Source organism: Parasteatoda tepidariorum, chromosome 1, assembly GCF_043381705.1.
Source record: "Parasteatoda tepidariorum isolate YZ-2023 chromosome 1, CAS_Ptep_4.0, whole genome shotgun sequence".
NCBI lineage: Eukaryota > Metazoa > Arthropoda > Arachnida > Araneae > Theridiidae > Parasteatoda > Parasteatoda tepidariorum.
Window position 1 is genome coordinate 88,331,280 of NC_092204.1, and position 18,935 is coordinate 88,350,214.

The 18,935-nt window shown below is 28.1% G+C and overlaps 1 protein-coding gene across 2 annotated transcripts; it reads right to left on the reverse strand.

The window, feature by feature from the left end:
* Window positions 1-227: 227 nt before the first annotated feature.
* Window positions 228-18,783, reverse strand: LOC107444953 (flotillin-1). Of its 2 annotated transcripts, XM_016059240.3 has the most exons (13): window positions 18,637-18,755; window positions 17,735-17,810; window positions 16,793-16,883; window positions 13,543-13,595; window positions 13,272-13,415; window positions 11,766-11,885; window positions 11,533-11,628; window positions 7,702-7,821; window positions 5,830-6,044; window positions 4,168-4,213; window positions 3,772-3,909; window positions 3,511-3,675; window positions 228-2,036 (listed from the first exon to the last, which is right to left on the reverse strand). In XM_016059240.3, exons 5-13 carry the CDS (start codon window positions 13,392-13,394, stop codon window positions 2,007-2,009), a joined length of 1,053 nt encoding a protein of 350 aa, XP_015914726.1. In that variant the 5' UTR covers window positions 13,395-13,415; window positions 13,543-13,595; window positions 16,793-16,883; window positions 17,735-17,810; window positions 18,637-18,755; the 3' UTR covers window positions 228-2,006. The 2 variants fall into 2 exon arrangements, with proteins under 2 accessions (XP_015914726.1, XP_015914725.1); XM_016059239.3 differs by lacking the exon at window positions 13,543-13,595 and having other exon boundaries at window positions 18,637-18,783.
* Between the last annotated feature and the right edge of the window lie 152 nt (window positions 18,784-18,935).

The window sequence follows — 18,935 nt, forward strand, 5'->3', positions numbered from 1 at the left end:
AGCTTTTGGTTACTCTATACTAGTAAATGCATTTATACTACTTACATTTTAAGAGAGTCTTTATTGTTTAAAATATTGCATAAATAATTGAAATGATGCTTTCTTTTATCTACTTGAATAGCTACATGTAACCATAAAAATTAAATATTTTGTTAAAATAATAACAAGTACATAAATCAGTACAATTTTCATATATGCTAAGACGATCGAAATTAAGGAACAACAAAAAGGTTTTTCTTTTTATTTCACAAAGAAACATACAAGAAAATTGACATCAAATCTAAAATGAATATTAAACAAATATTAAAGGACAATGGAAGGAAAAACACACACGAAATTTCATAGTCAATGAAAAATTTCTCAAAAAATGGATATGCATATTTTATATTGAGAATATATAATAAAATTTATGACAAAAAAGTGAAAATAACTAAAATTTTTATCTTTATTCCAATGGATTTTAAATGAAGACTAAAACACACACACTAAATATTAAGCACTGCAGAATGGTTAAATTTTCCTAAATTTATAAAAATTAAAGTATTAGTTATTGCAAAGTAGTTTTGTTTAAAAATTTCTTGTTAAAATTTTTTTTCTTAAATGTAACTATATTTACAGATCAATACTTTTATTAATTAGAATAATTATAAATTTTGTTTCTTAACCACCAGTAAGATATTATATTGTGACTATATAACCGACCTGATCAATAATTAACTATTTTACATAGTGAAACTTTAAGGTTTTTTTTTTCAGTTCTTGAACAAAATATTGCTTCTATAAATTAAAAACTTGCTTTTTATTAAGTATACACATTAAACCTTTGCCTAATAAAGTTTTGTTTCATACAAAATGCAAACAGTTCTATTAAAATGTAAGTTGTTGTTTTTAACTGAATATTATATATACTTTTGTAAATGAAATATTGCTGTGTATAGCTGTTGTTGCTGTGTAGTCAAGCAATTTTAATTTTAAAATAGAGTAAGAAACTTGTTATAAACAAAATATTTATAAATTTAAGTCCAATTTCTAATCAGGAAGAAAATTGCTACGTATAAAACTGTTACTTAGCAGTAAATACATATTAACTATTACAAGAAATTTTATAAACATCTGTGTATATTTACCTACACTATAAAAGCTCTTTTTTGGACATTAATTATAGAATTGTTTATTTATAGATTTTGATATCAATAATTACAATCGAAAACTTTAATTATCTTAACAATCACTAATACACAATCACTTCTGAATGTATTAAAATATTCCTTACGTTTTATTTATACAAGTACTTCTGAAACCCTCCCTAAAACTTGAACAAGCAACAAGTATAAATCCTTATCTTCCTATAAATACACACTAATTTTATGACAGTCTTGAATTTCTGATTTTGAAATTCTTTTTTCTTTGTAACACTAAGTTAGTAAAAATATTAAGATATTAAAGTTTTATAACGATTGTGCTTAAAACACTCATATTATTCCTAGAAATTTATCATTATTAGCAGACTACTGAAAAACACTTATCGTTCATTAAAAATAACAAAATTTATTTATTAAACAATATATTTTTAGTTTCATGATGCATTTACAAATTTAAAATAATCCTAATAATTTATTTTTAAATTAGCAAACAAATATGTGTTCACGTAATAAAATTTCAGCATTGAAAATATCCTGTTCAAAAAGGATGCAAGCAAATAGTTTGAAAATAGATATTAATATTTATAAAGATTTAATTTATGTAAATAAATATGAACTAAGATGTATGTTTAGAAATCGTCACACATTATCTTAAACATAAATGGACATAATAGGGAGAAATAATACCATTAAATATAAATAAGTGCTTTACATTTTTATTTCATGACATGCATAATAAACATATAAAAAATGCTTAAAAAATTAATATTAAACAATACATAATAATTTCGGTTTAGCAAATTGTTGGTTCAATCGTGTTAACATACATTTAATGTGCTTTTGTAGCTTTGATTCATAAATATTCTATGTGGCAGCTTGAGCGACTTTCAAAGACTGGAATAAAATTACAAATTTAGTAATTGTTTTTTTTAAAATATTTAAACATAGAGAAGTTTCATAGTAGTAAAGTAAAATGTATTGTATTTATGCCAAGGAAAATTGTCGATGAGAGATATCTTACAAAATGCAGCACCTAGGTTAAGATTTCTAATTTAAATTATTCTCAATTAAAAGATGAAAGATAGAATGACATATTTTATTTCAATAAATTAAACAAATTATTTATATATGCATTCATAGGAATTATTATATATGCACTATTTTTTCAAACTTATGTATTACTTAAATATCTCTTACTATCCTAAAAAACTAAAAAGTAATAAAGTTAGTTGCTTCAATTTTAATGAAGTAAAAAATATATTTTTTCAAATCTACGAAACAACAATGTATGTACGTAAATATAAATATCAATGTAATTTGAAAACAAATAGAATTCACTTAATTTATTTATTTTAAAAAATAGATATTGAAGCAATTTATGGTTCATTTGACTTTAACCAACATTCATGTGACTTAAAAAAACTTTTACAATGGAATTTGTAAATAAAAGAAAAATACATTACTATACATCTTGAATCTTTGATTCCAAGGATATAACTGTTTATTATTCAACGAACGAGAATAGCTTTTGAAATTGACAAGGTAACCAATCCCTCACTTAGTAGGGTAATATGTTATAAAAGTGGTGATTTATACTTTTAAAAAAAAGGAAAAGGCCTAAATGCAATCCCCTATAGTTATTACAAATTTTAAAACATTTTTTAAATTTTATTTAAAATAACTACCTTCATTTTAAGATAATTTTAACTTTTATATCCATCTACTTGGTAGCAGAAACCTTCCAGCACGGCAGCGGTCGCTGCAGATTATCGTAATATCAGCAGATTATTTTTCATCTCAGATTATTAAAAAAGAGGAGAAAAATTACTGAGACTCCTTTTTAAAACATAAACTTGTTTTTAATCAGAATAACAAAGCTTAGTTGAGAGAACACTGCAACGAGAAAAAAAAAGTAAACTTTTCTTTTCTGTTAATTTATTACAGACTTATGCTATGTAAGGATTCACTCTACTTTTTTTTAGTATCATTGTTTATTCTAAATAAGTTTATAAGATATAAAGTTTTTGTTTATAATTTTTAAATACCATTGCAAATTTTGCTACATATCTCTTGGGTTAAGCTGAAGTTTTACAATAATAATCGCTGTCTGATGCATTGGAGTTGCAGGCAAATTTGGATATATGAAGTTAGTGCTACAGATTTATTCTATAAATTCTGCTACCGGGCCCACCTATAGATCACAATTGTAAAAACAAGCTTTGTAAATTTACACGGCACTTTTTTGGTATATGTTTGCTGTAAACTGGGCATATCCACAATTTTAATGGTCTTTTTTTCTGAATACCTAAAAAGGTAGGAGGTAAATAAAAGCAAGTTACAATAAAGAATGTCAAGGTATAAAACTTACATTAGTTATGTTTACACCAGTCAGTTTAGAAACTACATGTGGAACATTTGCTATAATATCTAGGACTTCTCCCGTCAATTTTCCAGCCCCCATATCACCCTTCCCGTCCGACACCATGACTACTCGATTGCATTGAGTAAGTGGTGCAGCAACTTCAGCAGCAATCTGATTAAGGAAGGTAAATAATTTTTTAGAGAGTTCAATATTCATCATAAGAAGAGGCAATAAAAATAGTCATTGGAAAAAGAAAATTTAAAATACCTTTGGCAGTGTGTCCAGAACCATATCTACCATTGCAGCATCTCTGTATTCTTTAAATGCATCAGCTTTTTTAGCCATTTGTTCAGCTTCTGCTTTAGCTTTGGCTTCTACTGCAAAGGCTTCAGCTTCTCCTCTTAGCTATCATGAAAAAAAATTATTAGTAATCCCAATTGCGGCAATAAAAACAAATTATTACATTTAAATGAGATAATACAAATATTAGATTGCAATACATAGTTATTGCTATTTGTTCCTTATTTTCTCTAATATTTGCATTCATGCAAATATTAAAGAAAAAAAAGAACAAATTTTCAAAAATGACATATTTTAAAATAAAATAAATAAAAATAATTACTACTTTGTTAAAAAAAAAAAACATGTTTATTTTAAACTTACTCTAATTGCTTCAGCCTCAGCTTCTGCTTCCATAATCACTCGATTTCTATAGAAATAATGTAATAAGTATAACATAATTATGGCTTATCAGAAAGAAATTCTTTATATCAGTTATTAAAATAAGCAATGACAATAGAGTAACAAAATAAAGCAAGCAGAGGCTTTGAAACTTAACTTTAGAAACAGGGCTTGATAAATTTTTCCTAATTGAGAAATTTTCATTCAGAAAATTTTTACATGATGCCATGTATCTACAAATACATGTTATAGTATGCTAATGAAAATGAGAATTATGCTAAAAACTAGTTAATTTTATTAAATTTATCCATTTGTTCACAAATTTTATTAAATAATGCAATTAAAAAACTTTTTAAAGTAATGAAATTTAATTATCTTGATTAGTTATTTCATCATTTTCTCAATTAAGAAATGTCCCGCAATGTGCTTGACTTCATGCGCAGGTCATTCAGCTACCAGAGCAGGGGAGCCATCCCCTCTGCAATGGATCAAATTTGCGATAACATGTCTTCGGATCATCCTCACAGATGTTTCCCAGATCATCGCAATAGCCCATTGTGCAGTTGTAGTGCGACGTAAATAAAGTGCCTATCTACCTCAGTTCAAAATAAACATAACAAAAAGTTTCTGCGAAAACTCAATACTTGATCAGTCTAACAAAATGTTTTTTAAAAAATTTTAGAGAGGTTTAATAAGAGAGCGAGATTCCTAAACGTTGTGAGAAAGAAAAAATCCTGACAATACAACCTTTCTACTTTTGGGAATTATATTATTGGGGAAAACAAAATTGACGAATTAAAGGGATAGAAAATTTTAATTAAGAGGTGAAAATGTTCAACTTAATTTCGCAAAGAAACAAAAATTTCAGCAAATGAGCTGTCATAATTATTTTTTTTCATAGATTATTTTTAGAAGTAAATTATATAATGTTCTTATAGTGCCTCAATGGTTTCATACCTAGTTTCTTAAGTCAGCCCGTAACACACATTTAACAATGCTGAAAATGTTTCCTTAAAAAATAATACAAGAAGTTATGAATTTCAGCATGATTGATGTAACATCCTGTACACCAGGTGCAATCAAAATATTTTGATCTTCTATTCCCAAAAATTTTACAGTTCTCTTACCAACCACCTGTGTAAAAAAAATTATTATCTTCAATTATTTATTTTATTTTCACAATTAGGTTGGTTTCATAGGATTATTGATAAAAGTTTTCAAACAAAGAAGACGCAACATTTTTATTTTGTTCATTGGTGAGGGTATAAAACTCAAATTTTAAATATTCTGCTGAATATTGTCGGCCCAAAAATTGTAAGTACAACACCCATCTTGTCACTCACAGTGGCAGTAATGCTTGATTTTGATCATCTACTTGGAACCGTGTTTTATAATAAGTTTACTGTGGGACCATTTAAAAGTGAAGTAAAATTTTTAATTTTTTCCTTACTGGAAACTTTTTTTTATATTTAACATAACTAGATATTTAACAAAACAAATATGATAACTTATGGTTAAAGTGTGTGGGACCGTTCAGTGATTGTAAGAGGAAAAGAAAGCAACAGCTAAACTGCAATCCTTCCAAATTTGAAAAATCATTTGTATCACACACAAGTAAAGGTCATAGCATTCTGACATATTTACCTATTAGCTTCGGCCAGTTTTTCTAATCGATATTTTTCTGCCTCAGCAGGTCGTCTAACTGTAGCCTCCAGCTCTCTTTCCCTGCGCAATATTTCTTGCTCTTGTACTTGTATTTCCTGAGCTCTTTCGATCACTTTAACCTGCATCTGCTCTTCCTTGATTTTTTGACGAGTTTTAGCAGCTTGCAAGTTAAATGCCAAATCTGACTCAGCTCTCTGTAATTAAAAAATATTGCCAGGTTATGATTTTGATTATTCCGTTAAAAAGATTTTCCTCAACTTTTTTCTTGCCAAAAAAACAGTAAATAGAATAGAAGCACAAAAATTTTATATTAACTATAATAGCATATGTAAACATAATTAAAAGTTAGTTTGTTTTTAGATATTAATTGTAGTAATTTTAGAATATATTTCTTGACTTGCAACAAATGACAGGTAACCTCTACAAAGGGTGATTATTATATTTCCCAAACCATAAATTTTGAAACATTCAATGATTACTACAATTATAAGTTCTTACAGCTCAATTTGATAAAAAAAAAATATATACATATGTAAAAAAATTTAAATAATAATTTCTGAAAACAATTTTTGCTAACAAGATCATAAGCTGATGAAAAAAAAGCTATGCAAACACATTAAAGTAAATAAGTATTTTGTAAAACAAATATATATATATTTTTTAAATGAACATGAATTAAATTGAAGACAACATTTGGAGTATAATAAAACCACAATTTACAAGTTAACACAAACATAAACAACAAATTAGACTCTTTTAATTTAATTCTAGAATAATCTCTAATTATTTCTAATTAATTCCTCTGATGCAAAATTCTTGAATAATCTCTAGATTATAACATTTTTGAGCTATTCTTCCAGTGGTCACAGATTCTTGTGAGAGCGGCTTCAACTGTCACAATAGACCAAAGACGGCTTACAGAAACTTTTTACAGACAGAGACACTTGATGAGTTGTTCAGAATATTTAAAAGTCAACCTACTCTAACAGAGTTTGATGCTAAGCCTGAAATGGACATATGGTATTGTAAAAAGGCAGTGGTATACAAATTTGTAGTGTTAAAAATATGGGACATTTCTGATATCTTAATTTCTTGATATTCCTAGTATTTTGATGACTTTTACTTATAAATGGATAACATTGAAACCACTGAAACAAAACTAATATCAATGTTTTTTAGAATCGAATGTGATTCAGTTTTTTATTTTTTTACATTTTTGTACCACTGAAAAATTCTTTATACTACATCTCTTAATATTTTGAAAACTGTTTATATTTTTTGTGAAAATAGTAGCAAGTAAAAAGTTTAGTCGGGCTAGTAGTTTAGAACTGAAATTTCATGCCTAGGAAAACCAAACATAGCAACAACAACAAAAAAATATTGTTATATAAACTTAGTTTGCCAGGAAAAAAAGGGATATTAAATAGAAAGAAGATCAAGTGATCTCCTTAAGGTCATAAGACTCATGTCTACCAATAGAAAGAAAACTTTCAAGGGAACTTATCAAGGCTTTATCTGGAATGAACTAAACAGATGCATTTGGTACGGAGAAAACAATTATAGATAATCAGACAGAGCTATGTCTCTTTTTTTTTCTTACTTCTTTTTCAATAAAAATGATTTACCATTTATTAGTACTTATCAAAAAATATTCAAATTAAAATTTTAACATTAAGGTCTGCAAAAAAAATGAGAAATTATGATAACTTAAATTGTAAATTAATAAATACAAATTTTAAAGAAAAGGGCATTGTAGTTTGTAAAATTATATATCATAAAATCATTGAAACCCTTTAAAAAAAGAAAAAAAAGAGTCCTATTTCTTTAAGAGAGAATAAAAATGTTGCTTACTTTTGTGTTCACTTCCATATCGTAAGCAGCTTTTTTAAGTTCAAAATCTCTTTGTGCTTTGGCGATTTCAGTATCATTTACATAACGAGCAGCCATCCGTTCTTCCTCTGCTAATGCTTCCTATAAAATAGCCATAATACAATTTTTCATTTAAGACAAGAACAGAACATATAATAGTGACTGTAAAGATTTTTAAATATTCCAAGAATTTATAGTATACAAAGAAAAAAAAATTTTCTCCAATGAACTTTCATTCTTTACCTTGGTAGATGCTGGAAGTGTAGCTCATTTAACGTTACCCAGTGGACACCTATGAACCTAAGTCACAGAAGCGAGCAACATTACACACTCCACACTGCATCGGGTACCCGTTCATAGGGTGGGCCACATTCACACATCACATACAACAGAGGACAACACATTGAGTGAAACGTCCATGCTGGGATTCGAACCCACACCCACTGGCTTCGCAGTCAGGAATGCTAACCGCTCGGCCACCGGGTTGGCACAAAGTAAACAGAAACACAAAATTGCAAATGCAAGTCATACCAAGAAATGAGGCATTATGGCAAAAATTCGTTACAACTTATAAAACATAAAAATTACATATCATTATGTAGACACTTCTAAATCAAAGTGACTAATATTTTTATTTCATTTATTTATTTTTAAGATAAATAAATATTTCAAATACAGTAAAACCTCATTAAGTCGTCACCCTGATAAGTCGTCACTCCGCTTAAGTCGTCATTTTCCTGTGGTCCCGACTAAGCCTCATAGACAATAATGTAAAATAACCCTCTTTTACCCGTCATCGAATTTAACTCTACTCCGGATAACTCGTCACCCCAAAAAATGGCAAACCTATCTTTTTTCGCATTTTTGTATACTGTTATCTTTTTTCGTACTGTTATCTTTTCAAACCCGCCCCTTTCACTTCAAGTATCTCGGGGAATTTCTGACCACCCACGAAGTTCGCTCTACAGCTGTGAGCATTCCTTTCCTTTTAGGGGATTTGGATTCTTGGAATTTTGCACGCCAATCGTTCAAAGTTCTCACTTCTTGCTCCGACTCAGTCGAGTGTAGACGTTTTTCTTTATTGTACGTACTTCAGTAGGACTTCATTTCATAGCGAGTAAGCCCCGCTATAAGGGCCATTTTATTTTCTTACAAAATTGTGATTTGATTACGTTTCAAAATGCCGGGAAAACGAAAACTTACCTCGCTATCTCTTAAAGAAAAAAAGGACTTAATTGCACTTTTTGAAAAGTCAAATGTTTCGAAAACAGCTTTTGCAAAAGAACACAATATTCCGAGAACTACCTTAAGTGATATTCTATCATCAAAGCAAACCATTGAAGAAGCAGACTGCAAAGACAATAGAAAGAGAATGAGGAAATCAAAGTTTGACGAGATCGAGGAGATTTTAGTTCGATGGTTAAAGCATGCAAGATCGCAAAATGTGCCTATTTCTTCTGTCATTCTTAAAGAAAAAGCGATGGAAATTACTAAGGAGTTGAACATAGAAGATTTCCATTGCAGCAATGGTTGGCTTGAGCGTTTCAAGGACAGAAATAGTCTTTCTTTTAAAACGATTTGTGGGGAAGCCGCAGCTGTTGATGGTGATGCTGTAGAAAATTGGAGGAATAGTGTTCTCAAGGACATTTTATCCAGGTTTGATTCCTCGAATGTTTTTAATCTAGATGAAACGGGCTTATTTTATCGTCTTTTACCTGATAAAACTCTATCGTTTAAGGGCGAAAAATGCACCACTGGAAAAGCCAGCAAGCAACGTCTAACACTTTTGCTGGGAGTGAATATGAATGGAAATGAAAAGCTTAAACCACTAGTGATAGGCAAGAGCAAAAGGCCACGCTGTTTTAAAAACGTTAAATCTCTGCCAGTTGAATATGAAGCAAATTCAAATGCATGGATGACTACAACGATTTGGGAACGGCATATCCGTAAATTGGATTCCCAGTTTTCGCGCCAAAAGAGAAAAGTTGCTCTTATTGTCGATAATTGCACAGCCCATAGTCAGCCCGAAAGCTTAAAAGCTATTGAAATCGTTTTCCTTCCTCCAAATGTTACTGCACTTCTTCAGCCATTAGATCAAGGGATAATTCGGGACTTCAAAAGAAAGTATAAAAAAATGCTAGTAAAAGACCTGATAAAAGCATTGGATAAAAATGAAAAGTTTGAAGTTTCCGTTTTAGACGCGATCAATTATGTGCATAGAAGTTGGAGCTCAGTTTCTACGCAAACTGTTTTTAATTGCTTCAGACACGCGGGATTTGTAGCCAACGCAGAATCCGAAGATATCCTCTGTGAAGAAGTCGACCCCGAGCCCTTAGAAAATTTGCTGCAAGTTGTTAATGAAAAAGGTTGCAGTGCCAATGACGTAAATGCATTTGTCGATATTGACAATGACATCGCTATTTGTTCACAAGCGACTGTAAAAGATTTAACTTCAGAATTTTTAGATGAAAAACAACACAGTTCCAGCGAGGATAGTGATGATGAGAATTCGTGTGGAATTCCGCCCAGCAAGACTGAAACATTAGAAGCCTTAGAGAAAATTAGACGATATTTAACATCAATTGAAGGCACAACAGAGGAAGATTTCAAGGCGCTGATGATATTGGAAAAGAAGGTTAACAGCAATCAACAATTCCTGCATCAATCCACTATGTTAAGCTATTTTAATGCTCAGAAATAAAAATAAAAAGTGGTAACTATACAAAAGTATTTGTATTCCTTTCTACACATTTATTTGCATGTGTATTACATTCTAAAAATCTAATTTTTCTCAACGAATCCTACTGCAGTCCATTAAAAAATTTCAATTTTTTTTTTGTTTTTTTAAAGAAATTTCTAACTCCACTTAAGTCGTCACTCCGCTTAAGTCGTCGAAAATGTTCGGTCCCTTGAGTGACGATTTAACGAGGTTTTACTGTAATTATACAGCTGTAAATCACGATCTGACATTATCATTCCAAAACTTTCCCAATTTTTCCTATAAAAAATTTGTTTCCTAAAACAATTAATATAGACTTGGAAAGTAATTAAGAAATCTATCTAGCTTAACATTGAAAAAGAATAAAAGATATAAGATTATATAATTTTAACAGAACATTACTTATACAATATTCATTTCGATAAGTAGAAAAATTTTTTAAATACCAAGTTAAAGCAATTAGAAACAAACTTACCGTAAAAATATTTTAGAAATTACAAAATTTCTTGTGTGTAATACATTATTACTCAATTTCATTTTATATAGGTTCAATTAAATTACTAAATATATGAATATTTAAAGCCGCCGTAATGACTCAGTAGTTAGTCCTTCACTGTACAACTTTTAAAAGCGAAGAAAAATAACTATTTTCAAATGCAAGATTGGTCAAGGAATACAGAAAAAATATCAATAATAATTTTTCAAGGAAAAAAACATTTTTTGTCACTTTGCATAACTACAAAACTATATGTACTATGTTATGTCTAAGAAATAACGATAGTTTGTGCGCAACGCTGATCACATTGCCCTTATCAAGCCATCATAAAATTTTAGAACATTAATATCCATAATCTTTTGGCCTACATGGGTCATTGCAGTATTACTTTATTTTTCAATGAATAATTGGCATGTCCTCCTAATTATATAGAGAAGACCTCTTGACACCAGTGTGACAGTGGAAAATTTTAGTTATTTTAAAAAACATGCATTAAAAAACACTATTTCACCAAAAAATTTCATTTTGTTAATAAAAAATGGCTGTATTATTACCACCTTATTACCTTAATTATGTATTACTATAATTATGCAATTACCTTAATTTGAGAGTCACGCCGAGCCTCAGCCTCTCCAATGCGAGCATCACGTTTTACTTGTGCAGTTCGAGACATTCCGAGAGATTTTAAATAACCCTAAAATTATTAATTAATAAAAAAATAAAATTAATAATGAATATACTTTTGCATTAATGAAAAGTAAAAAAAAAATTCAATTTACAATATTCAATACACTAATTCTTTTTTTCTTTCTTAATTTTATTCATACACACCTGATCATCACTGATATCTTTGATAGTGTATGAAACAACTGTTATACCCATGTTGATTAAATCTGAAGAAGCAACTTCAAATACTTGTTTTGAAAACTTTTTACGATCTTTATATATTTCCTAAAAGGTGCAAGTCAATATTTACAATTTTATTGATAAAACAAAAATAGATAGTAGGCATAAGTTTAAGATATTGAAAAATTTATTGACTAACTATATCACACTTAAAACATCTTGCAATAGCCTAATATAAATAGAAAAGAAACTCATTCAAATTTATATAAAACATCAAAAAATCCCATTATTAAAAAAACAGAATATGAAAGAATGCTTAGATTAAAATAAAATGCAATAAACTTTTATCTACATTCCTAATGAAATGAACAAAACACTAGATGAAAAAATATCTTGTGCTTAATCGTATTAACAAATTCTTAACAAAATAGCAGTATTATTCGAAATCTAAAAATTCAAAAAATAATGTGAAATCTACTGTAAACCAAACCCTAACTGAATAGAAACTCAAAGAAAAAAACTACTACCTATAAGTATAAACTTATTCATAAATTTGAGTAATTATACTTCATCCCGTAATTCAACAAAAATAATTGTCTAATTGTTATGGAAATAAGCAATAGAAACGAAACAGATTCAATTTGCCAATTGTATAATTTGTATAACAATTGAACAACGTTATAGTGAACTGTCTGCAGAAACAGTAGTAAGTTCACTATAAACAGTAATTCACTATATAACAAATTATTTGAAAAATTATTTTTCAGAATTTGACAATAGTATTGTTGGAAATAGAGATCACAATAGAACATAATTCGCTTATGAATCAGTAACTGAGTAAATATATTAAATATTAAAAAGAAAAATAATAATTTTTTTTTCAATTCTATGGAATAAATTAGCACTTTGCAATAAAGTATAATTGGATTTTAAGTAGAATTTACTAATTTTTGTATCAAAAAACAGTAAAGAGTCCAGTATTTTCTAGTTCTCACTTTCCCCAGGGAAAAAAAATCAGAACCCTTAATGGTGATTTCACTTCCAAAATAAAATTTATCAAAATGTCTTGTCTTTCCTCAGCACTAGGAAGGGGCATGATGAGGAATCTGATGCCTAATCTGATCTGATGCACTCTAATTTTACAGTGAAGAGCATGCAAGAGTAAGAGTTGACGTAATATAAAGAAATATCATCGTTTGCAAATCACAACTCTGCAAATTTTAAGTTTTAAATATGAAAAAAAAACTGAGCAAATCAAATTAGAGTTTACTGTTAAGAAACTAAAAATTTTTAGCTGTCTACTATAAGTGTATAAAATAATGTTTGTTGAATGGGAGCTCAGAAAAGACCACTAAAACAGATCACTATGACCGAGCGTTAACTATATCCCGAATTCATTATAGTTGGGTTCCACAGTATTAAAAACAAAGCATACATTTGAAATGAGCAAACGACAAGCATGTAAAATCAAAACTAAGCAGCCACAATTACCTCAACAGACATAGTACACATAATTGCACGTTGATGACCTTCTAATGTTTCTTTAGCTATGTCCATAATCTGTTTACTGGTTTTACCCAAAAACTGCTCACATGCAGCTCTGAGCATTTCCATATTCTGTCCTTGAATTTTGACCTGAATTTAAATAGAAGTATTGAATAATTTAGTAGAAAAACAATGTGTTAAATTGGCTTTTCAAAAAACAACCAATACTGTTTTGAATCACTTCATTAAAGATAGAATGACAAAAGTATTTACTCACATTACATCTGAATTTCGTTGCAAACAAATGTCTAAACAAAAGTGAAACTCAATCTGTAATAAATATACAGATTTCAATGAAATAAAAATAAAATTTTAATTAAAGAAAACAAAATAAACATAAAATAATAAATAACTAAATATGCCAATAGCACCAATTGTACAGGGTGCTTTTTCGAGTTTTAAGCTTAAAACAAAATCATTAACAGATACATAATTAAAAATAAAATAAATGAAATCATACAAAGAAAATCATAGTAATCATTTTAATACCTCAGTGGTTTCAATCTTTTTTTTAATAAATAAATTTGCATACTAGGGCTTGAATAAAAATTGAAAACACAAAGTGGACCATAACTATCTTTCCAATTTATTTGCAGATTAACCCCAAAAAATGAATAAAATATCATAGTTTAACCACTTTACATGTTTTTCTCTAAATAAAGTGGAATTTTTTTTAACACAATATAATTTCTAAATAACTGTTTCTTATGACTTCCATAAATGAGAGGTTCATGTAACCTAATGAACAAAGAACTTTAGCTTGCAAACAAAAAAGAAAAAATATGCATTAAAAAAATTTCTCCCCATATGTTCATGTTTCATTCTTTCACAACTTTATACAAAACATTTTAATTTGTATTTTTAATTTAAAAGCTACTATAGTGATCGGTATCACTTCTGAAAATCTACAGCTGAGACATGCAAATCAACAAAATTTTATTTACATTAAATGTCGTTGAGCCTCAAAGTTGTAAATGTAATTTTAGTTCACTCAACATACAAAGATATAAAGTTGGAGCCCTGAATAAAAGACAGTCAGACGAAGCATTGAAGTTTACTTATTACTGAAACCAGACTGTATTGAAAAGCCTTGTTTTTTATGCATTTTGCAGAACTTAAACAGAGTGACAATCAACTATTAGAATATATTTTTTGCTCAAACATTTTTTTGTAAATGTGCACCACAGGTATCTATTACTGTGTTAATTTCAATATAAAATAGTTAAAATTTAAAAATGAAGACAAATTGCTCACTTCAATAGTGTCCATAATTGCCATTTGTGACACAGTTTCAAAACTTAGCTATAGATGAAAAATTTGAATGCCACTTTTGACAACATATTTTAATATCAGCTATGGTTAATTGATTTGTATAGTGCTCCCAACAAGCACTGACCACAATGCTACCATAAAATATCAGCAGATGTGAATGAATCATAAGTAAAAACACCATTGCAATCAGGATAGTTTAAGAATGCTTCAAAAGTTTGCATGCATTTTAGTTTCAATTGTGGAATGTTATCCCATTACTTGCATAAAAAATAGATAAAAAATTAACAATATCAACTGTATTATATAATTGTTTTATATAATTGCTATTACATAACAGCACTATAAAGCATAGAAGTAGTCCATACAACAATAGAGGCAATGACCATTGAAAATGTACGGTTTAAGTGAAAGTATGCTAAATGACAAACTTATATAGAATAAGAAATTAATCTTTGACTGACTGACTGAAGAAAAAAAGATCATATTGGCTTTCATTTTATTTTTCCCCCTTAACAGCTTCTGCTTTTTTGAGAAATAATATTTAACTTACTCTCCTCAATATTCAACTTATTTCAGTTGTGTCGCTCCTCAATCAATACACAGAAACATTATAATGTTGTTAATTTAGCAATATCTTTTTTAGAACTTGAGAAGTTCTTTTAAATAAAAAATAATTACATAAATATGAAAATACATTTATAAGTCAAGTTCAAATTAAAATCTTTCTATAGCACAGCACCTAAAATTTAGAATATTAGCAATTTTGAAACTCATAAACAAAGAAGCTACATTCTGAAATGAAAATTACTTCATACTCCTTGTGTGTATACTCCTTGCTGTGTGTAAAAAAAACACAGTTATTGTTGATGAATGTAGCTAAAGAAATATATGTATTACAGTCAGCACGCAAAATAAGGACATTTGTGGTCCTGGGGAAAACAGATGTTAGATTGAAAAGTCGTTGTATCATTAGTGCACAAAAATACCTTTAGTATCAACACAAAGTTAAAAAAAGACTTAACCAATTCAAACATAGTACCTAATGCTTTCCTTAGTAGAAATTTGGCAAATAACAGAAAAAATTTTAACAATGCAACTTTTCTTCTACATTATATCTGTAAAATAACCCTTTAAAATAATACTTCATTGGTGAAAATGCATTAAAAATAATATGCTAGTGTGGGGAGAAAAAACACAAATCAAGATAACTGTGAAGACCACATGTTTAAACTTGAAAATTAACCACACAAGGGGACGGATGTTTTACAAAAAGTATAAATATAATTTTCGAACAAGAAAAGATAGATTTACGTTAGATAAATTTATTGTATCCTTTGAAAAGAAAATTACACAGATTACAAATAAGCACAAATAGCATCAACCTAATATTCAAGATAGGAATATAGGGGATCATGTTACACTTCATTCAAAAGGGATTCAAAGTGTTTTACATTTTCCGTGTGGTAATATCAAAGGAAATAATGGTTTAAATAATTCATTTGAAACTTTTTCTAAATCTTAATGACAAAAGTCGTGGAATGAACAGTGTGGACATTCTAACCGACATCAACATAGCATTGTGTCAATGGTATGGCAAACAGGGCTTAATACATCATTTATTATAAAGGAAGGGTAGATGTAGATCTAACTAAAAAGAGTAGACTGTAATTCCACTTAAAATGCAATATTAAACAAAGATATTGTAAAAAACAACATATTAGTCTCTTTACATTCAATGCTAATATATAGGAGAAGAAAAGTAGATTTTTCTAAAGCTATACTTTCTATTCAAAAGTTTTCATATTTTATTTTCAAAAGAAAATAAAAATAAAGAAGTATTACACTCATAATTAATCCTTTAAATTAATTTTACTTTTAAATTTGTTATTAATTCATAATTATGAGTATTATCTACCATTAACATGGATCAATATCCTCAGATTTCATCAAATTGATCTGCTGCATTCATTAGTAAATTTAATAATTAAAGAAACAACAAGTATGTAACAAAAGTGGGTTTTTACCAACTCAAATTCATAATACAAAAGTTTTGTATAGTAAAAAATTAGATTATAATTATTATACACATATACATAATTAAAAGCTATGCAAACTTTACATAAAAGCATACAATATTAACATAAGCTAAAGTTAATAATAACTGCAACTTGAAGAAATAAATAAAATAGAAATACTTGTGCTATTCCAGTAACTGATATTGGAACTCCTTGCTGTGTGTATACTTTGGGACTTTCGATAGACAGAGTCATGGTATTTAACGTTAATCTGGAAGGGAAAAAAATATGGCAATACAAGTTAACGCAGAGAGCTCATCACACTTTTCAACAATTTTATTATTTTCATAACAAACTTTTTAGCACTTCCTAAAGTGTTTTTTTTTTTTCCAAATCACATTTTAAAGTATCATTATTCAGATATTAATTATAGAATTCATTAAGAGGAAACTATTTTTACAAAATTATAAATATTGTGTTCGATAAAAAACAAATAAAATGAGTAAAAAATTTTATTAATATTTTATTTCAATAACTTCTTCTTTAATATTTCAATATATGACGATCAAAAGTAAAATATGCAAGTTTATATTTTAATAAACAGTTTTTTACACACACATACATACATACGTACAAGATGTAACCATTTTATAAGAAAATGAGAGTACTTCTTCAAAACAATGAACATTACAGTATAGCATTTTAACTTACAGAACACAATGAAATATATAAATTGCTATTAAATATTTCTCATTAAAACTAATTAACCCTCCAAGTGTTAAACTTTAAATTATTCTTGAATTCTATGTATTAAATTATTCTATGTTAGACATTATTTTCCTATGAAACACTGTGGGAAAAGAAAGCTTTTAGGAAGCATGCAGCTTAAATCCAATCCATAACTTCAGGATTTATTCTCAAAGAATTAAAAGTAATATTAATTATGAAACAGCATTAACATAAAATGTTACAAAACTTAAATTTTTAAGAAGTTCATTAATTAAGAAATGTTTTTTATCTTTTTATTTATAAAGCAACAAAAATTTCCCAAAGAGAATAATGTTTGTAATTTTATAAAAATACTGCTAAGCAAACAACAGTTTCAAAAGAAATAAAACATACTTTTGGGCTCTTTGAATAAATGGCCAAACAAAGACACGGCCTCCAGGGACAATGGTTGGGTTTTGCAAACAGCATCCTAGATAGACAATCATAAATAAAAAAGTTTAATGATAAAAGTTTACAAATACTGAAATACACAAGTAAAAAAAAATTTCGCAATTCATAAATAAAAAGTATCTCGTGTGCCCCTGATAGGAAGTTGCCACAACTTTCCAATCATTTTGATGAAAATACTGGTATCTAGTCTCTACATTAAATCAGGAAAATTAATACTAAGAACAATAAAAAATAAGTCATTGCAATGATTAATTAATGAATTTATTCAATTTGGTCAAATCATTATTTTTCTCTAAATATAATTATATATACATAGAAAAAAAAAGATAGTGATTGACTAAAGTGTCAAACAACTTCCAAGTCTAACGTAACTTAGTCAACTAACTCAGTATCTAAACACAAAGGTGTTTCCAGATTTATACACAAATTACGGAATGTGTTTGATTGCAGAAAATAAATTTTTTTTAAATATAATTTGTAGAAATAACGAAATAATATTTAAAGTAATTTTGAAAATTGTCCTTTGGCTTGAAAGTCATATCCATGATTTCGTAAATTAATAAACAAACCAAACAATAAACATGTCAAGTGATCGGAATACAGAAATTATTTAATCAAATTTATTTAGTCACACTGATAATTTCCTTCAATTATTTGGAAGAAACATACAATATATATGACAGTACATGGGAGAAATATCTTGATATAGATATAACTTATTTTTTCCAATTACTTAAAAGAAACATTCAATACATATGGATACACGGGGAAAATATCTCGACATAGATAAAATTTATTATTCAAACATACAAAAAGTGATGTCTAAAGAACAAAAATCTAAATACCTGAAACTACTAATGCTTCATTTGGCCCACAAGTCAAAAATCCTGGCATTTTTCAAAATCTGGGCATCATAACAATAAATGAAAACATACTACCCATTGCCGGTTTTTGTTTCACTATCAGTTAAAAAATTAATCGATAGGTGTACACAATCGATGTAATATTTTATATTCTATTATAAAATAGCAAAGTAATACTATCAAAGAATGAATTGAGGTAAAATAATATGTGTAATGAAAGATAGGACTCTTAAATTCACTGTATCTTATTTAGAATATAAATGAAATTATTAAAAATAACT